Source organism: Schistocerca nitens, chromosome 8 (assembly GCF_023898315.1).
Source record: "Schistocerca nitens isolate TAMUIC-IGC-003100 chromosome 8, iqSchNite1.1, whole genome shotgun sequence".
Lineage (NCBI taxonomy): Eukaryota > Metazoa > Arthropoda > Insecta > Orthoptera > Acrididae > Schistocerca > Schistocerca nitens.
In genome coordinates, this window is record NC_064621.1 from 364,890,169 (window position 1) to 364,912,399 (window position 22,231).

The 22,231-nt window shown below is 37.8% G+C and overlaps 2 protein-coding genes across 3 annotated transcripts in view; one reads left to right on the forward strand and one right to left on the reverse strand.

The window, feature by feature from the left end:
- Window positions 1–1,066: 1,066 nt before the first annotated feature.
- LOC126199175 (protein cereblon) lies at window positions 1,067–6,501 on the reverse strand. Its single transcript, XM_049935945.1, has 2 exons — window positions 4,858–6,501; window positions 1,067–1,789 (listed from the first exon to the last, which is right to left on the reverse strand). Exons 1-2 carry the CDS (start codon window positions 6,093–6,095, stop codon window positions 1,756–1,758), a joined length of 1,272 nt encoding a protein of 423 aa, XP_049791902.1. The 5' UTR covers window positions 6,096–6,501; the 3' UTR covers window positions 1,067–1,755.
- Window positions 6,502–6,775: 274 nt separating this feature from the next.
- Window positions 6,776–22,231, forward strand: part of LOC126199173 (protein kinase C and casein kinase substrate in neurons protein 1-like) — a 626,821-nt gene continuing 611,365 nt past the window's right edge. Inside the window, exon 1 of one of the 2 annotated variants that reach the window (XM_049935943.1) lies at window positions 6,776–7,001. The gene's annotated coding sequence lies outside the window, so the exon portion shown is untranslated. The remainder of the gene's footprint in view (window positions 7,002–22,231) is intronic. The other variant, XM_049935942.1, reaches the window with a different exon arrangement.

Sequence of the window (22,231 nt, forward strand, 5' to 3'; positions counted from 1 at the left end):
AAAATTAATGCATACTCAGTTATTGAACATGACATAACACTTGAGTAGATTTAAAATGTCAAATTATCATATATATTTTTCATCCACTTTTTGCTCACTGTGTTCCTGCTATCCACTGATAAAGTTAAAGCTGTTTAATACTCATCCTGAATCCAGATATCATGATAATTTATAGAAGGGATGACTAATAAGGTACTCTTTTACTTTAGTTTTGAATATTTGTGGATTTCCAGATCTTTGCCTGATGTCTGCTGGTAATCTGTTATTGAGTTTTGAAATAAGAAGTGTGCAGATTTTTGTACAGAAATTACTCTCACATATATTTAATTATAAGTGTAAGCTAGACATAGTTCAGTGCTATTTCAAGCTATTAGCCAGGCAGCTGAAAAATGAAACATGTGCTTGAAAGCTATATATAATGTAGTTCTGTATATATTTAGACTTTTAGGCTACTAAATAAATAAAACCCAAAAAAGTTGCCCATGTTTGTTAATCATTGTAACAATATACGTGAAGGGGACAGCATTTTGACTCTGCTGTCCCTACAGCATACTATGGCGAGTCTTTCTCTGTCCCTTTCCTCCATGAGTCAGTATTGCAGATTGCTGACTGAAAAGAAAAGATTGTGATAGTACATACAGATAAGAATATAATACAATAAAAGACTATTGTGAGAAACTTCTGCACAAAATATGTGTTTCGCAGATTAAGGTTTTCAATACGTATTTCAAAATCTCACTTTTTTACTTGACTTTTCTGGAAATGGAACACGCAGTATAGTGCTTGCATATACATCCAATGATTATCATTCCTATGAGCATATGTTCTGTTATGTATCAAGAAAGTAACTTTTTTAGCTGTTATTTATTGCTACCACATAAAAGACTACAAAACTAACACTGAATGAATGCTCAATGACTGCAGATCACCTCCAATAAATAACTCTTCAACTTGAAGGTTAGATTGAACAACACTATCACAATGGCTATTAACCCACTATGAGGATGCGTCAAATAAAAGTTTGGAAATGAAAGCAAAGATTAAGTACAAATTACATATACAGGTCTGTTTTGCCTTTATTTAAATTAAATCGTACACTAATTATTCATCACAGTATTAAATTGTTTAATCTTTTCCTTCCATAGTATTCCGACCATTTACCATAGTCTGACCAACATACATAGTTTTACAGCAATTGCTAAATTACAGGTGAATAATTATACACTGGCAGTAAAAATATTCTGTACAGTCTTCAAGCTACATCAGGATATTTATGTTGTATACTGAATAATTAGCATATTGCTCTGAAGCTTTGTGAAAGTCGCCTGAATACAATTACTGGACAACAGTACTAATAAAAAAATGGTCACATAGTTATCAAACATATCAGATGAATTCAGTCGCACGTAAGGTAAACACTCCCATACTTCACCACCCCCTTAGTTGTATTTGCCCAGCTCAGAAATATAAGTAGCAACATGACTGAATTTGATATAATACATATAATGCTATGACAGTCAACTGTAACTATAGTTTCATATTCATGCATTAAAACTTGTGATCAGGATAAGTATCAAATCCCTTTCAAAAGATATTATATTGGTAACATCTAAACAATATATATTTATTTCTGTTTAACAAATACTGTACATATGTGCTTTTAAAAAAGAATACAACCATTCAATCAGTCTGTTCTTTCATACTGTTAGACCTAACACTTTCTTTAAGTCTGAGAACTTTCTTCAAATGGCATATTTAAGAGAGTAAGGTAGTGATTCTTGCCAGTTTTCTAAGAACAGAGAGAGACACTATTTTTTATCAGCAGAAGAAAATCTTTAATTATGATATTAACACAATTATTAGGACACCATCACTCTATTGGTACTTTAAGTTTTTAAATCAAGTAAGAGACAGAAAAATTCTTGTCACAATAGTCAAGTATAATTTTCAACCTCAAATTAGGATGCTTGTTAGTTTTTATCTCAGGATCCTTAGACAACATTTGTTTGATGATTTTCTAACATTTTATCAGCATGACAGGCTGCCATTGTCAAAGCAATGGAGGACGAATATATTACAATGCCAGCCACTCATGCTGTTAAAATGTTAGAAAAAACATTAATCAAATGTTGACCGAAGAATCTGAGACAAAAGCCAACAGAAAATATTAAAAAAAAAAAAAAGTAGTCATAAAATCTTCAACAATTTTGTGCTCTATAAGGATGTTAGTCATTTACAGCTCAACACAGAACAAAGTTATAATCAATAGCTCTTTAACTTATTTAAACTACGGAAAATCCGGGATGGAATAATGACAATATTAGGAAAAGAATAGTCGCTACTCATCACATAGCGTGGACTTATTTGTTTTTCCTATCTCCAACTTAGCATCCCTTCTATGTGGTGTGTGGAAACTGTCCTTTTCATAATATTACCTTACTTAAGTTAGATTCACAGTCCTAACAAAGAAAACACTAGTCATGGTCAGGAAGCACTCGTACGAACATTTCTTTATTGATGGACAAATAGTCTTCTTGAACAGATAAAAGTTATGCCCACAACTAGTATTCAAATGTGCACAAACTAATGTCAGCTTTATGTGCACTTTTAGTTTTAAATTTTTATTGCTATGTGATACTCTTCTTTCAATTTTGCGGTAAAAATGTTTGTAGTCTGGAACATCTGATGTGCATCAGCAAATACAGAAAGTGCTAGATCTTACAATCTTACTTTGTTCGGTCACAATGACTTGGAACTATTGGGTTGCTCACTAATTGCAGATTATTTTTATTCAACAAAGCTGACATACAGAATTACACAGTACAATGACCTGAAGTTACTGAACTTCTCGAATCAGAAAAAATATGTAAATCTAATTCACAAATCTAAGACCCTCAGTAACCCTATCACACATTTCAAATGTTCCCAGCAACTACTTCACTGCAGGCAAAATATAACAATTTATGTATAAACTATAGAAGTCAACTCTGAATTTTCAATTTATTTACAGTATCACAGTAGTTACCAAAAATGATGCTCTATACCTAAGAAGTGATAAATTAAATTGAGATTATCAAAGTTATTTTGCACAGGAAAAACTATTAATGTATGTCCAGAAGGCATCTGAAACTCTATGTTCAAGTCACAATTTGAAACTTGAAAGGAATACCAGGATGTCACATGAGTCAAAGCACAATTAGTTGACACTATAATAGCATTCTCAGAAATATGTTTCTACATAGTGTTACATACATATTGGAAGTATCACATCATTGTGCCCTCCGCCATTATTAAATAATTCTGAGTCACTTACTCGTATCTTCTATAAAGGGTTACACATTTTGTTTTATTGCTATTTTCATGCTGAATTTGGCTATGTTATGGCCAGTTAGCATATATGACAAGCCTTCCAAAAGTCTACAAGTTTTCATAGGTTTACAGCTTAAGACATACAGATGATACCAACAAACATTATGTAGGAATCTATCAGGCAGCAGATATGAGAATATTTTAAAAACTTCAACACTGCTGACACCATGTCATTTTAGAGCCACTTTGTTGTGCTTTCCATATGCCTTTAAATTCGTTTGTCATATTATTCCTTTATTTGTTTTTAGTTACTAGTAATTGAGTCACTTTTACCTTGTTATGGACTTCCAATAGTTATTTCTGCCTTTTTGCACCAAAATTTGATTTTTTAAAAAATATTCTCTCTCTTTAATGTCATTCAAATAACCCCCACCCTCTCTGTTTGAAAGTGTTCCAAAAAGAACAGCAAAATTTAAAAACTTCTCATTTCATCATAATTTCTGTTAATCATTTTCAATATTTTAAATCTTTTACCTGAGTGACGACCCGTCATTTTTATAATTTGACTCCTCTTTAAAAGCTTCCCCTATCTATCACTACAATGTAATAATTTTCAAAATATGGAAATATTGTGCACAGTCTGCACAGAGCAGCTTATTCGACATGTGTTACTGTTTTACATGAAACAGTAATACTTCACAAGACAAATAATGCTCTTCTCTCTCTCTGAGTAAATCAGTCAATTTTATCTGTGAAGAATGTTGGAGATTGTTGTCTTCCACCAAAATATTATGGGATTTTGCTTGCTGGTCAATTAGCAACTATCATTGTATACAAAGCACTACTGAAATTATAGTTTTGGAGGAAGGGGAAGGCAAGGGACAGGGAGAGAGAAACAAATTTCTCCAGTGGAATCAGAACTAAATATAAGGTATGCTATCACTTTTAATGTTCTGTACTTGAAAAGCATTTAAAATAAAAACATTTTATCTTTTTAATGTGGCTCTATAATATATTACAGTAAACCTCTGATTAAAATCAAAGATAAATGCTACAGACAATTATGCCTTGCAGTTTCATTCATACTGAATTTTGGTCAATGTTCTTCCTGCTTTGTGATACATTGGAATGAATTTGCAAAAGAAATGTAATGATGAGTATTTCCAATTCCAACATCCTTCAACTACTAATCATGTTTTCTACTTAACAACCAATAATGATCCCAATCTTCTTAATACATAAATGAGCAGAAAGAATAAATAGCATTCTGCTAATATTGATATTCAAAATTCTGAACTACACCACACATACATACAAAAATATACTAAATGTGCTTTCTTCATTCCTTATAACAGTCTTTAGTAATCTCACTATCTTAATCAGGTCACTGTACTTCCCTTCTCACTACTTTATACAACTTTCCAAGTATTTTACATAAATATCCAAAACAAATTTATATATTTGCAGCCAGCCATAATGAGATAAATATACACAATGCAAGAGTATACATTAATACATTAAACAAGTCTAAATTAGTTTTCTGCTTACATGACAAGCTCTGTGTCATCATCATCATCTTGTGGTGACAATTTTGGTGCAAGTGACCTGCGACATAAGCACCAGAATGTATCTGGTTTTAGACCTTTTTTCACTGCAGTAAATTTCCACCCCATGTGTTTATGGCATTGCCTACACTGAGCTATTGTCCACCCATAACCTGGGAACCATGAATATTCAGTATCTGGCTCCTCACTCAAAAGCTCTAACCCTTGTACTTTATACAGTGTCATAGTCTCATGTACATAGCCGCCAGGATTTACATATGTACCCTGAGGGCCTTCAACAGACATGGGAAATACGTCACGTTTTCTGGCAACTATTGTGCCACAATCGCTGCAACAAAATAGTTTACACCTTTCTAATATACAAAGTTCAAGTCGAAGACGTTGAACAGCTGAATTAATGCTTAGCAGCCTAAGCCTCTGTTCATCAACAATAGGCAAGTTTTGTGCCACCCAGAAAGATAATTCTACGGGATCCTTTGGAATCGCTACATTACTTCTTCCACTGCTTACATGCTGCAAGTGATGCATTATTCTTGGTATCAGATATTCTGTCTGGTACTGCATATACACCCAAATTGGCCAACGTGTTTGTACAGCATCTCGAGCATTTAAACAGGACCACTGCTGCAGATTTTTGAATTGTCTCAGGCGATTCAGTGAAAGGTGTTTAATTTCCTTCAGGGGGTCAGGCAAAATCACTTCTGGTAATATTTTAACCTTTGCTATTATATTCCCATCGACTTGTCGATTTGATTCAATCACCCGAAACCTTTGCCTCCCCTTTGCCTTGATACGGAAACCGAAGTCAGACTCCTCATCCTGGAATTCGTATATTTCCGCCGTTGTCCCAACATTCGCTATCGTCGCAGGAGATGAATTTACATACTTTATACAAATTACGCCAAATATTCGATCAGTGTTGATACTTCGCCGTAGCATGCTGACTGTTGGTGGGTAAAAAACTGTAAGTGGTAGGGTCTGTCCTGGCACCAAGACAACTCCAGGCTGAGGAAGAATTGGGATTGTCTGCAACGAACCATCATCTAATACAATTCTTCCTCTCACTTCTTCGAGGTCTCCCAGATAGGTATGTTTCGCAGGCAAAGCGGTATCAAACTTCTGTTGAATGTCGTCGTCCTTAGTATCACCTTCATCTTCACTGCTTGAATCATTACTGTTTACCGGAACCATCGCACCTGACGCCTCTCCACCCCCTTCCATTGCAATCAAACACCTTAACGTCACACAAACATCAACCTTAACACAGACGCTACTATAATAAGCAAGCCGAAGATTGTATATCTATAAACATGGCCAGGATCGCCAATGCATGAAATTCATGTTTCTCGATCATAAGCGACATTGGTGACATTTATAGCGTTTTTTTTGTGTTTTTGCCTTTGACCATAATTAATCATTAAATATTTTGCATTTCACAAGTTGACCGCCTTTTCAAATATCATCATAACCATTTATTGGTCCATTCTGCCCCATTACATACTTTCCATTATGCATTTAATAACATAACCTAGTACAACGTATTTCCAAGACAATAATAACAAAGAGCTAAATAAAAACACCAGATTTAATAACTTTCCATTCGCCACCACAGACGCAGTACTGTTCTCGCAACGATACTAAACAGAGATAACTTTGTTTACTTTAACAGAGGCAAATCTAGTAACAGTCATCGTTGCCTAGATAGCCAACTAGCTAAAATATGACTTCTTATATATTATAAAGTGATAAACGAGCTGCTGTGTTTTTGCGTAATTTTTTCTGATCTTCATCACCAAGATAACGTATACAGAGAATTTTTTTTATGGAGGTAAATTCAGGGAGCGTCTTCGTGACGATTCGGGCGACATCGGATGTTTACGTGATTTAGCCACACCCATACAGGGATGCTTGAGCGGTATAGTTCGTGTGTTTAGCAGCGTGACGCGAGCAAAGTGTAGGACAGGCGTGAAATTATTCTGTCCAGAAGGTGTGTTTTGATATCAGGTCTTTTTTTATTTTTGCGTTAAAGTGCGTGCTAGGATATTACGTACGCGAGGTTCGCGTGTGCATGTGTTTATGTGTCGGAATACTTGATCTCCATTGGAATAGCAGAGCTGATATATACAGGTAAGGTGCAAGATACTAGCAGTATCTTCGTAATACGTGAAGTGTTGTTATAAACTGCACCGTAGCATGGGTTAGTATTCATTGCTGCAAGCATGCAACTAAGAGTATTTACCCGCGTGTCAAGTTCAAGTTTTTGTTTGAAATTACAAGTATTACTGTTATTGTTTTGTGCTTTCGCTAATAGGTGCCAGTTACGGACCTGAATTTTATTCACTGTAGCAAAACTTTACATGCAGTATGTTTGTGATACCTTTTGGGTTACAACAACGCACCTATCTAGACTAGTAATAATGTAAAACAATAGGATAATCGTATTAGAAATTTTCATTCCGTTGTGCAAAACGTACCCGTGAGTTTGGACTAGAAGAACAAAATGATCTGACATTTTTATCTGTGCCTTAAACCATCTGCTAATTAGAAATAAAGTTAATCTTTCTGACATAGTGATCTGATGAGTGAACTTTATAAACTTACCGGTACTTGCCCTTTATGAAGTATCAAGAAAGCAATCCTCGAGCACACACAGTTATTTATCGTCGGATAAAGTGTTCGGGTATCACTAAGAAATATTTGCCCTAAAACAAAATAGTTCACCTACGTACTTCGGTTGGTTGCATATCTGCTTAATGATCTGCCTGTCCTGTTTTGTTCTTAAACCGGCATAATTTGTTTTTAAATTGGTTTGTGGAAGTTACTGTGTCCCATTCACCAAATTCATAAGTGCCTAACGAACTAAAACGTTTGTAGAATTCTTGTCAGAAAATAAATGGAAATCTGCGTGTAATTCCTCAGCTCGTAGATGACGCTGTCTGTTGCAGCATTTCGTAGTGTCTATAAACAAGACAGGCCAAAACACAATAGGTTGCCCCTAGAATCTTTAAAGTTTCGTAGATGTCAGTTGTTACTATTCACACGGACATCACATTACCCCAGAATGGTAGCACTAGAGCATGCATAAAGTAACCCGTGTTTAGTAAGTTTTTTGGTAAAGACGCGTCTACATGCCACTGGCTGCCCTATCTTCGTGCTTCACGGTTTAGAATTGCAGTGGTAGGAGCAAATACGACCTCTCGCCCAGTGCAAACAAATTTGTTGCATATGTGGGGAAAATCACGTTAATTTTATTTACACACTACGTGGAGTGTCAGGTCATTACCATATGATTATTACAGTTCTTATTTATTATCCATGTGTAAGCATACAAATGCAATTGTCATTTTGTTTACATACGCCAATAAATGTACAGGTTTATATGTAATGAGGATGATACGATGTGATGCATAACATATTATCTTCAAAAACAAACATCGCAAATTCATTATATGCTGTATACAGAAACAACATAAATTAACCAACATTTGTATCAAAGAGATCATTTTTGAGACCCATTTTAAATACTTCTGTTGAATGAAGTGTCATTTGTCGCATCCGTGTTTCTGCTTGAACCGCTTGTGTCGCCCCATATGCCTGTGCTGCCAACAAGTTAAAATAACTAGGTGTTTTTAAGTGTCCTGTATTTTCTGAAATCGGGAGGTTGGGATGTCAGTCTGCTGTGGCGTATGTCATGTTGAACAGAATGTCGAAGTAGGTTTTCCTTTGCGTGTCAAACAATTTAGATTGTCGAGAGACGTAATAGTTGGTTTTTCATTTTTTTGATATGCAGCCAATGAGACACTTAAAGTTTGACTCTACTCCACAGATGTTTCTAATAGCGGGACATTTCCTGCATGCATTGACGTATTTTTTAATGCGTCTGATGGGAACCGGTATATTTGAGTCAGCTAAGAAGAACGAAACAGCGTAAAAATCTTATGATCTTGTGTGCCGGAATATGAATTGTTCACATCGTACATACATATGCACATAAACATTTTGAACACCACGTTTCCGTCCCATTTTGACTGGAGACTTCATAGATGCTGCATTCTGGTTTCTATGACTTAGTGGATATTCAAAGGTAATAAATATTGTTAATCGAACTATGGCAAGAAACTAAATCAGTGAAACTGCCCCGCCCTCACTGCAAAAGTCGAAAGGTATTTGTGCGATCTGCCTTGGTTTCTATGCTTCCATTAACTGCAACCGATACGAAAGAATGCGTTGGTCAGTTTGGAGAACTGTCATGCCACAACAACTAAATTTTGTAGGTGATAAATCTTATTGCGGTAATCTCATATAATTGCTGGTTGTCCACTCGCAGAAGTGTACGAGAACCTGTGGCTTGAAGATTTGAGGTAGAGCCTTTCATTTCTTTTCTGTAAGATACACATGAGTCGATAACGTGACAGCGGTAATTCAAAAGAAGTTTGAAACAATGGTGTATGACCACTCTTAGAAAATTATTTTGCTGAGTGCATCAAATTTCTTATGAACCACCGACCGCTGGATTTCTAGTGGCGCGGGGACTGCGAGTGAACTATGATACGTTTGAATGACTTTGTTCGTAGCTGCTGTCTCACAGATTATAGCAATGGAATACAGTGAAATATAACTCAACGCAAACGTGAAACAACCAATAAACTTTCGTTTGACATGTTTTGGCGATTGTAAGTAGACACAGTACACTGTACTGACCCATCGCGACCTTTTGTTCCTAAGGCTTCGACCATCTAATAAAACAATGTGCCATGCCCGTTTGTAGTTAATCAACATAGTTTTCTCCCATATATAAACAGGAAACAGCGATTTAAGTGACATACGCGGATTTTCGTTTTTATTAGACTGTTGTATAGAAGTAATCTTTTGCTTTACTTTGTTAAACTATAATATTTCTCAAGATTGATTCATTTGGAACAGGTGTGCATGGACATTCAATGTGAACAGAAGATCGTTGTCCCTGTATATTGCGTTCGACGATTTTAGAGTTTAGTTGATGGCTTTGTCTGTTCCTGATTCCATTCTCTCATCTGTCTACATAAAGTAGTTACTCTTTGCTATCGCCATAAATATTGAAATTCGCAAAGGCGATAATAGTTTTTGCACGCGAAGGGAAGAATAAGTGGATTTCCATTTCCACATATTGGTTGCATTCTGACTGATCTACGTTTGTGCACACAGACCAAGACTTGGTCAAACTGCTATGCATATTTGAGTTAATAGGTAAAGCTCAGACACGAAAACTGTGTTAAGTGCTAAGAAAAGAAAAATCCAAGAACCGTCGGGGAATCGGTCACTGGAAAGCTATTATCTTATAATGGTTCAAATGGCTCTGAGCACTATGGGACTTAACTTCTGAGGTCATCATCCCCTAGAACTTAGAACTACTTAAACCTAACTAACCTAAGGACATCACACACATCCATGCCCGAGGCAGGATTCGAACCTGCGACCGTAGCGATCGCGCGGCTCCAGGCTGTAGCGCCTAGAACCGCTCGGCCACCTCGGCCGACTATATTATAATGACAGAGAAATATTAAACTTCGTTTAACATTGGATGGTGCTACAGACATTTCACGTACGAAAAGCCGTCGTTATATCCATTTTCAGTGTTAACAAATTCTGAGGTAGGTTACTTCAATTACCACTTCCAAATCAGTTTTGTAATCTGGAGTGTAAGGTAGCGTGTCGTCATAAAGATAAGCGAACTTACAGTGAGTCCGTATGTACTAAGAACATCAGTGTTAGATCGAAAATTGTTAGACACATATAGTACTAGTGGCATTGTTTGTAAAGGAATACAAGATTTTCGGATTTTAACAAGGTTTAAATTCCAGCTGTCCATTTGATGAATGCTTCTTCATAGGAAGCGGCAAAACTGCAACTCTCTCTCTCTCTCTCTCTCTCTCTCTCTCTCTCTATTGGAGTAAACCTTACAAAATTTCTAACACCATTTAGGATTTTCAGCTGATAGCTGTGTATAACGAATCTGCAGTCCCTGGCAACCTCTTTGTTTGTTTCAGTGTTGACGTGTTGCTCATTATGGCAGGTGATAGCTAACTGTCAAAGTACGTATTGTCACGCAGAACAAAACAATAGAGCTCAAAAAGTCCAGAGTTGCAAGTCTTCTGGGGCGGAACTTGATAATAATATTCTGACCATTAGGACTTAATTAAAAAAAAATTAACTGTGTTGTGGCGCAGTGTGGACGTTAGAATAAGTTACAATTTATCGGGAGATAATGACAGATATTGCTGCGATTCAACTATACAAAGGAAGTTGTCAGCCGGAACTCGATAACCGAAGTTCATCATACGATCTGCATAAAATCCATAGGCATCATACACCTGACTTCTAGACAAGCTACACATGGTAAATTCAGCATGAGTATTCATTAAAGTCGAGTGTCGTTAACTCTGCAATTTGGTAAAACACAGTAATCAAATTATCCTGTAAGGGAATATTGTAAATCGCTACACTGAGCCAGTCTTCTCGAATTGTCTCTTAAGTATTTTGATCCATTTTTAAACTCGTGTGAGTGTATAAATCGTTTTCTGCATCAATAATTCGTAAAAGGGCTAAGAATAGTCATCACCATTATGTTTACGTGGCGATAGACATGAAAACAGAGATTCACTGCAAGCATTACCAAGCAGTTTTTCGTATGAGCTATCGAAAGGCCTTTAAAACGTCAAATATAACCTGTATTGAGTAACAAAACCGCAAACAAGTAAGATAAATTACTATATCTGCGTTACGTGCTATGAAACCCTCTTACTGCATGCTTGGGCGTTTCCTTTTTTAGGGAAAAAGAAACAGCCCGTAGTATATTGTTTCAACTATTGATTGCCCGTAACATCGGAATGCTGAAGCTGCTCTTATAAATCAAATGCTTCTGGCGGAATTTATATTTCTGCTTTTTTTGTGACATTCAGATTCACCGTACAGATTGTTTCATTCTGTTATCTACCTCAGTGGCGCAGCAGTAGAAACGCTGTTTATGAAGCAAGCGAATCATCCGACCTAAATAAGGAGGAATTCTCGGGTGAAAAGGATGTTTCGCGACTGTGAAACTAGTCCAGTATTTAAACAGAGATGTTTAGAATCGAAAAAATCAACAGTTGCAGCTAACAGACCTCCCCGGCGAAACAAATTTTATTCAGATCTTGTAAATATATGTAGGAGGGGTGTTGGCCAAGTTATGGCGGACAATCCGACGAATTTTCTGACTTTTTCATACCAACTTCTTTAAAAAAAAAATAGAACTATATACTTTTATTCGATGTTTCATTTGAAAGAGCCTTCGAGGGAAGACATCGACGACATAACATGGTTTCAATTTGAATTTGTTTATAGCAGATGCTTATACACCACTTTGAACTATTAAATGGCACAACGATTTCCTCTCTTTTTGTTCCAAGGCAACTCCAAACTCGTAATGCAACACCGGGCAGAGCGCTTGTATTTCACGAATGTAGGTGAAGTGAGAACTGATATAGTTTAATATCGAATAGTATGAAGGCACGAAACTAGACTAAAATGACTATTCAGCACATTCTTACTTCCTACTCCCAATGGGTCTAGTGTCTAATAAACATGGACTCTAAATTGCATACCTTAAGAGCTATGAGCACTTGTTCGTTTTTTCTATTGTGAAATACATCTCTTCTACTGAACAAGTATGTTAGCGTAGTGATCTTCAGTCCAGAGACTGGTTTGATGCAGCTCTCCATGCTACTCTATCCTGTGCAAGCTTCTTCATCTTCCAGTACCTACTGCAACCTACATCCTCCTGAATCTGCTTAGTGTATTCATCTCTTGGTCTCCCTCTACGATTTTTACCCTCCACGCTGCCCTCCAATACTAAATTGGTGATCCCTTGATGCCTCAGAATGTCATACCAACCGATCCCTTTTTCTAGTCAAGTTGTGCCACAAACTCCTCTTCTCCCCAATTCTATTCAATACCTCCTCATTAGTTATTTGATCTACCTATCTAGTCTTCAGCATTCTTCTGTAGCACCACATTTCGAAAGCTTCTATTCTCTTCTTGTCTAAACTATTTAATTTCCATGTTTCACTTTCATACATTGCTACACTCCATACAAATACTTTCAGAAACGACTTCCTGACACTTAAATCTATACTCGATGTTAACAAATTTCTCTTCTTCAGAAACGCTTTCCTTGCCATTGCCAGTCTACATTTTATATCCTCTCTACTTCGACCATCATCAGTTATTTTACTCCCCAAATAGCAAAACTCATTTACTACTTTAAGCGTCTCGTTTCCTAATCTTAATTCCGGCAGCATCACCCGATTTAATTCGACTACATTCCATTATCCTCGTTTTGCTTTTGTTGATGTTCTTCTTATATCCTCCTTTCAAAATACTGTCCATTCTGTTCAGTTGCTCTTCCAGATCCTTTGCTGTCTCTGACAGAATTACAATGTCATCGGCGAACCTCAAAGTTTTTATTTCTTCTGCATGGATTTAATTCCATCTCCGAATTTTTCTTTTGTTGCCTTTACTGCTTGCTCAATATACAGATTGAATAACATTGGGGAGAGGCTACAACCCTGTCTCACTCCCTTCCCAACCACTGCTTCCCTTTCATGCCCCTCGACTTTTGTAACTGCCATCTGGTTTCTGTACAAATTGTAAATAGCCTTTCCCTCCCTGTATTTTACCCCTGCCACCTTTAGAATTTGAAAGAGAGTATCCCAGTCAACATTGTCAAAAGCTTTCTCTAAGTCTACAAATGCTAGAAACGTAGGTTTGCCTTTCCGTAATCTATTTTGTAAGATAAGACGTAGGGTCAGTATTGCCTCACGTGTTCCAACATTTCTACGGAATCCAAACTGATCTTCCCAAAGGTCGGCTTCTACCAGTTTTTCTAGACATTTTTTCATGTTTTAGTCCATACTGCCTCCTCATAAAACATGAAAAACAAAGAGACTGCAGTAGAAGAGATCCACTGTCAGAGGTATCAGAACTTTTTAACTTCAGAATAGGTCATTTACGGACCACGGTCGGTTACTTCCGATTGGTACATTATCCTTCGCCATCAACCCTGAAAGTATTAACATCATCACGGAATCACTGTAGATTTTGTATCCATTTGATCGTTAAAATAACGCGGATTGCCGATATTCTCCTTCGGGACATTTCAATTGACTGCGAAGTGACAATTTGAGAAGTTATTTTTTTAGCTACTGCAACTTTCATTTAGCGTTGTATGATAGAATAGACGTGGATTAATGCGCTCAAAAGCTGAGGGAATACAGTCTGTTTCAAACTACTATGATGAGATGTGTGTGGAAGCATGCTGCGGCATGGATTGCAAATTTGTAGCCAGGACGTTATCCCAAGAGGACTCTTGGCAGAGCTCCCGAAGCTGATTTGCCATTTCCTCTTCAAGACCACTGTAACAGATCTGTGCCCACCGATCGTGCATAGTACCGCTCTCGCTATGTTGGCGTCAGAAGAGCTAAATATCCCCCAAGTAAGGCGAAGGTATTTGGAATTATGACTTACGCTGTTTTAAGGGTAGTTAGAACGGATTTTTTTTCACATTTTCGGATTTTTATCTCATTATAAAATTTGCAATTTTCCGAATATAATGATTACATATATAATCACTTATAAACTCACGTGGGAAATATTTTATTTTTTAAATATAATCGACACTGGTTGGAAATTTAAAATTTTTGCGTGCATTACTTAAAGATCTAATAAAATCGTCAGTTTTTTTTTTATATAGAAAGCTGTTGACTGCTGTGTTATAAAGGTTAAATAACGTGTTTGTATTGGTAGCACTGTCAAAAACAGTATCGTGGCGTTTCATAGTATAAACACGTTGTATGTCGAAGTGCTAACGTTTTTCCAAGGAAAGGTGATGAATAGATTGGTAAATGTCTCAAGAAGTAAAGCATGACGCCAAAACGAAGTATTTTTAAGAAACGCGGGTTTCATGGTAATAGATTTTCGAATAAAGGGAAACGCTGTGTTTAACATGTGTGAAGTTTGACAATGAAATACAGGCAAAATCGTCAGTATCTACAGAAACACCCATTAGTGCTTCGAAGATTAAAATAAAACGTTGTGATACACAGTCTTCTGAAAACGAAAACGATATAAATGATAGGTTAGGCTATGTTCTGATAGATTTACACATCCTAAAAAGCGTGTTAGGTGACTGTGTTGTAAAGTATGTGGTGGGCCTGTTAATTTACATGAAGACAGTGAGGTAGCAAATGGACTAGCCAGGAAATTTATCATTAATTGCGCCAGTTGTAAATATACTCATTCATTTTAGAATTGTGATAAGTGTAAAGATAATTATTTTGAAGTAAATGTTAGGTAGTTTTATGGACTGAGCGCTATTGGCAAAGGACACACTGCAACAGAAACACTGTGTGCCGTGATGAGTATGCCACGCCCACCTTGTAAAATCAAGTATGCTGGATTTATTGGAGCTGTTGTGGAATCTGTTGCATGTGAGTCAGTGAAGGGTGCTGCAAACGAAGCTGTTGAGATAAATGATGATGATATTGACGTACTGGTAGCTTTTGATGGCACTTGGCAGAAGCGCGGCTACAGTTCTAAGAATTCTGTTGCTGCGGTGACCGGTGTGGCTACTGGAAAGGTAATAGATTTCCAGATTTTAACCAAACACTGTTATAAGTGTAAATCAGGGAATGAATAAGGGCATATCTGTGACAGAAATTATGAAGGAAGAAGTGGTGGTATGGAGGCCTCTGCAGCTATTGAAATTTTTAGTCGATCTGTGAACGAAAGGGGAGTGTTTTACGCTAAGTTCTTAGGTGATGGAGACTCAAAACCATATAACAGTGTAGTAGTCGCCCAGCCTCATGGTGAGAAGATCATCACATAACTGGAATGTGTTGGTCATGTCCAGAAGAGGATGGGCAACAGGTTGAGGAAGTTGAAACAAAGTCTGAGAGACAAGAAACTTTCTGATGGTAAAACTATAAGAAGCAGGCTGACAGACAAAATGACTGATAAACTACAGCAGTATTATGGGATGGCCATTAGAAACAATAACGAGGATTTGTTGAAAATGAAGCAGGCAATATGGGCTACCTTCTTACAAAGACGGTCAACTTACGAAAAACCAGTACACTACCTTTGCCCTCCTGGACCTGATACATGCTGCAATTACTGCAATAGCCAGTACTCAAACAGTTCATACAGCCATAAACATTCCATCCCAGCAGCAGTCATGGATATCATAAAACCTATTTACAGAGGCCTGGCAAATCCTGAATTATTGAAGTGTCTGTATGGTCAGATTCAAAATCCCAATGAGTCGTTCAAGAATCTTACATGGATTGTCTTACCAAAAAGTGTTTCTGTTGGAATGAAGACACTACAGTGGGGTAAGGGGTGGTGGGTCAGGCTGCTGTTATTGCTTTTAATGATGGCAACATTGGTAGGGTGAGCAAACTGCACCAAAGAACTTGAATGGATGGACAAGGTTCGCATTGATAAAGCAGAGTATGCAGCACAGTTGTCCAGAAAGAAGAAGAGAAAAACTTGGAAAAAGATCAAGAGGATGATATACAATATGGTGCAGGGTGCTTCTGAGTGACTAAAAATAAAAAATAAGCATATATATATATATAAAGTGAGTGTCAGTCTTTTGAAACTTTAGAAGCTGATCCTGAAAATTTACGTTTTCTGTTGCTTTTTTCCCTAAATCTCAGAAACCACTTCGAGTATTCAAATTTGCAGGGGGTAATAACATATATTCCGAGTCTACTGAACTAAAAGGACGTAATGTTATGTATAATTAAAATTATTTAGGATAACGCACAAAAAGTACACAATTTTAACCGTGTAATTAAAAAATTGTATTTCCGAAATCAGTGGCTGAAATGCAATTATTGTAGTTCAGTAGACTCAGAACATACAGTTTAATGTCCTGTAAAAGTTTCATGTGAATGGCTTCAGTGGTTCCTGAAATAAAATACAGGGGAGCCAAGTCACTAAATGTAACATTGTCGGGATAGGGCGTTCCAACTCCCCTTATGGGATAATTTATACATCTGACAGCTCCTTATGTAAGTTGAGACGTTTGCAGTTTCGTTTAGTTTCGCAAGATGCGTATTCAAGAAGACTGTCTTGGGGATCATGACTCCCTCCAATGGATAATTTATCAAAACTATTAATATTTTTACATACTGACGTATCAGTTTCCAAATTTTTGACCAACTAATGGAGAATAACATAGCATGAACTTGTTGTTGTTGTTGTTGTGGTCTTCAGTCCTGAGACTGGTTTGATGCAGCTCTCCATGCTACTCTATCCTGTGCAAGCTTCTTCATCTCCCAGTACCTACTGCAACCTACATCCTTCTGAATCTGCTTAGTGTATTGATTTCTTGGTCTCCCTCTACGATTTTTACCCCCCACGCTGCCCTCCAATGCTAAATTTGTGATCCCTTGATGCCTCAAAACATGTCCTAACAACCGATCCCTTCTTCTAGTCAAGTTGTGCCACAAACTTCTCTTCTCCCCAATCCTATTCAATACCTCCTCATTAGTTACGTGATCTACCCACCTTATCTTCAGCATTCTTCTGTAGCACCACATTTCGAAAGCTTCTATTCTCTTGTAGTCCAAACTGGTTATCGTCCATGTTTCACTTCCATACATGGCTACACTCCATACAAATACTTTCAGAAACGACTTCCTGACACTTAAATCTATACTCGATGTTAACAAATTTCTCTTCTTCAGAAACGATTTCCTTGCCATTGCCAGTCTACATTTTATATCCTCTCTACTTCGACCATCATCAGTTATTTTGCTCCCCAAATAGCAAAACTCCTTTACTACTTTAAGCGTCTCATTTCCTAATCTAATCCCCTCAGCATCAGCCGATTTAATTTGACTACATTCCATTATCCTCGTTTTGCTTTTGTTGATGTTCATCTTATACTCTCCTTTCAAGACACTGTCCAATCCGTTCAACTGCTCTTCCAAGTCCTTTGCTGTCTCTGACAGAATTACAATGTCATCGGCGAACCTCAAAGTTTTTAATTCTTCTCCATGAATTTTAATACCTACTCCGAATTTTCCTTTTGTTTCCTTTACTGCTTGCTCAATATACAGATTGAATAACATCGGGGAGAGGCTACAACCCTGTCTCACTCCTTTCCCAACCACTGCTTCCCTTTCATGCCCCTCGACTCTTATAACTGCCATCTGGTTTCTGTACAAATTGTAAATAGCCTTTCGCTCCCTGTATTTTATCCCTGCCACCTTCAGAATTTGAAAGAGAGTATTCCAGTTAACGTTGTCAAAAGCTTTCTCTAAGTCTACAAATGCTAAAAACGTAGGTTTGCCTTTTCTTAATCTTCTAAGATAAGTCGTAAGGTTAGTATTGCCTCACGTGTTCCAACATTTCTACGGAATCCAAACTGATCTTCCCCGAGGTCCGCTTCTACCAGTTTTTCTATTCGTCTGTAAAGAATTCGCGTTAGTATTTTGCAGCTATGACTTATTAAACTGATAGTTCGGTAATTTTCACATCTGTCAACACCTGCTTTCTTTGGTATTGGAATTATTATATTCTTCTTGAAGTCTGTGGGTATTTCGCCTGTCTCATACATCTTGCTCACCAGATGGTAGAGTTTTGTCATGACTGGCTCTCCCAAGGCCATCAGTAGTTCTAATGGAATGTTGTCTACTCCCGGGGCCTTGTTTCGACTCAGGTCGAATATAGCAAGGAATTCTACTTTTTATCTATTTCGCTTGGTGCTAGCCCATGTGGATGGACTTTCATTGTGATCGGCTACAGAGAACCTTGTAACTAGCTAAAGGCGTCCGTGCATTGCAACGAACAAATCTGACATGTTTTTGGTTCCAAGGAAGTTGCCTAAGGGAAGACGGAAAGGAAAGGATCTTCCAATAAGGAAAAAAAAGAAAAAAAACTAGTGACTGCTGCCAAATCTTAGTGCAAGGGACGACAAAATTCTCTCTTATAGTCAGTTCATCGCTTTATAGCTGGGGATTTATCTGGCAGCAGTAGGTATTTTAGTCTGCTAGATCAAAGAAGACCAACTAATAAGAGCATGGCGCCTCTAATGTAAACACGTCCTTCTTTAACTTGATTATTCTTAGTACAGGTCAATAATGTCTCCGCTCTGTCAAGTCGGCCTCTATGTTGCAGTAGAATAGAAGCAATTGGAGGAACTTCATCACGCGCGCGTGTGTGTCGTAAAAGAAAGAGGAAAAACTAGTAAATATATATACAGCACTTGATAAAATTTATATGGTTTCTACCCTCATAAGTGGGTACATAAATACACGTCGCACTCATTCAGAAGATTTGATAACAATTTTAGATTACATTATACAAAAGGAAAAATTCTAGACGTAAGGCGAATTACTCGGGGTATACGGAAGCCCAGAATGTGGCTCTGACCAGTTCCTTCTTGGTGCACGGATTGTCTTCTGTCATGGGCAAAAGGATGTACTAGTCTCAGAGATGAAAGTGTTAAATTTATTTATAAACTGAGACTAGCTAGCAAGCTGCAAAATTTGGATGAAGGCGAAAATGCAGTAGAAAAAGTAAAATGCAGTAGAAAAAGTATGGACAAATTAAAAGATGGATTCACGATTCAGCATATGAAGCGCTGAATCAACAAGTGAAGAAATAAAACGAAGCCTAGAGAGGTGGACAGAAAACGTGGGGAATAGATAAAAGTGAAGAAGAAAATATATAACAGTTGGCTGAGGACGACAGACATGGAGGATAGAAATAAGCATGTGGAAATAAACAGGGAAGTTAAAAGAGAAATTATTAATAGGAAAAATTAGATGTGGGAAAGGAAATTTGGGCATATAGATGTATGTATGGGAGGGGGTGGGGTGGAGAGGAGGACTACTAACAGAAGTCTGTAAAATGTGTAGAATTTAAGAATAGATGTGAAGAAGGATAAAAATAAGTTATTGGCATTAAAACAAGGGGAAATCAAGACAGTGCTTATGGAAGACAGAACCGGGTATAAGGATATAGAACTGGATTTGAATAACGAATAATTTGTGGTGAAATGAGGACCCAGTAACTGCTACAAAAGTAGGAAGATCTGTGGAAGAAATAGAAAACTAGACCGGGAAACGTACTAATCGAATTAGTGAAATATATTTCGTGTGTTATGGGAATATTTGAGTAAATTGTTTAATGCACGTATATTAAAGAGAGGAGAAGTGCGCAAGGAATGGGATTCGGCGTATCTAAATCCTGTTTCTAAGAAATGTAATAGAAGGTATTTGGAAATTATCGTAGAGTCAAGTGTTACACTCTCTGTTTAGATTGTGTGGCAGGGTACTAAAAGACAGGATAGAGATGATGATGATGATGATGATGGCCGTTGAAGAGCAAAGTGAATTCCAGAAGGAAAGACCTTGTAATTACAACATTGTTACTTTCAGACCAATCGCAAAGAGACTCTCGAGGAAGCATATGACACCGTACCGTTGAAGAAAATGAAGCCCTGAGGGGGGGGGGGGGGTTAATCTTGAAGAGACATACCAGAAGTATATGTAACCTGTAAAAGTTTGCAGAGTACGTAATCAAAATGGGAGAGTTTCGTCACAGCTTTTCGAAATTAGAAAAGGAGTGAAGCACAGATTCTTATCATCTCCATCATGGATTAAAATACCCATTCAGAAAGCCTTAGGCTTGTGGAGTAGTAAATGTGTAGGAATGGGTATTCGGGTAACAGTGGTTTATTGTATGTACTCAAAGCTCTTCGCAGATGATCAGGTAGGAGTGTCTAATGAAGAGGAAGATAACTACTTTACGCTAAGAAAATTATTAAAATAGTATGATACACTGTAGTGACAGAAGTCACGATATGCATATGTACAGATGGCGGTACTATAGGGTATACAAGGTATAAAAGGGCAGTGTATTGGTGAAGCTATCATTTGTACCCGGATGATTCATGTGAAAAGGTTTCCAATGGCCGCACAGACTTCGAATGCGGAGTGGTAGTTGGAGCTAGACGCATGGGATGTACCGTTTTGGAAATTGTTAGGGAAATCAGTAGTCCAAGATACACAGTGTCAGGAGTGTGCCGGGAACTTCAAATTTCAGGCATTACCTCTCACCAGGGACAACACAGTGGCTGATGGTCTTCACTTAATGACCGAGAACAATGGCATTTGTGTAGAGTTGTTTGTGCTGACAGTAAAGCAACACTGCGCGAAATAACCACAGAAATCTATGTGGGATGTACGAAGAACAAACCGTTAGGACAGCGCAGTGAAACGTGGCGTTAAAGGGTTATGGCAGCAAACAACTGACGCGAGTTCCTTTGCTGAAAGCACGAGTTCGCTTGCAGCAGCTCTCCTGGACTCATGAGCATATCGGTTGGACCCTAGACGATTGGAAAACTGTGGCTGGTCAGATGAGTCAAGATTTCAGTCAGTTGGTAAGAGCTGATGGCAGAGTTAGTGTGTGGCGCAGAACCCAGGAAGCTAGGGACCCAAGTTAAAAGGCACTGTGCAAGTGGGTAGTGGCTCCATAATGATGGCTGGCTCTGAGCACTATGGGACTTAACATCTATGGTCATCAGTCCCCTAGAACTTAGAACTACTTAAACCTAACTAACCTAAGGCATCACACAACGAGGCAGAGAAAATCCATGACCCCGCCGGGAATCGAACCCGGGCGTGGGAAGCGAGAACGCTACCTCACGACCACGAGCTGCGGACGCTCCATAATGATGTGGGCTGTCTTTACATGGAATGGACTGGGTCCTGTGGTCCAACTGAACCAATAATTGACTGGAAATGGTTATGTTTGGCTACTTGAAGACCATTCATGGACTTCATGTTGCCAAACATGTCACAGGGCCACAGTTGTTCGCGATTGGCTTGAAAAACATTCTGGACAATTCAAGCGAATGATTTGGCCTCTCAGATCACCTGATAGGAATCATATCGAGTATTCATGGTACATAATCGGAAGGTGAGTTGGTGCACAAAATCGTGCACCAGCGACACTTTCGCAAATATGGACAGCTGTAGAGGCAGCATGACTCTGTATTTCTGCAGGGAATTTCCAAGGATTTGTTGAGTTCATGCTACGTTGAGTTGCTGCACTACACGGGAGGAGGAGATCCGACTTGATATTAGGAGGTATCCTGTTACCTATGCAGTGGAGAAAATGCAGGAAGCACAATAGTAGATAACCAAAACATAAATACACGTAAAAATTTAAATATTTCAGTAGCATCCTATCGGAAGACGAAACCAGTACTGGGAAAGCAGCAATCCTGAAGCTAAACCCTCTGTTGTGGTCTTCTAAGATAAATT

What these genes read in the sequence shown, in the direction of transcription:
- LOC126199175 (XM_049935945.1), bottom strand. Translation starts at nt 6,095, where the DNA reads ATGGAAGGGGGTGGAGAGGCGTCAGGTGCGATGGTTCCGGTAAACAGT. An exon ending in GATGACACAGAGCTTGTCAT is followed by an intron (nt 1,790 to 4,857) that starts GTAAGCAGAAAA and finishes CTCTGTTCTTAG; the next exon opens with AAAACTGGCAAGAATCACTA.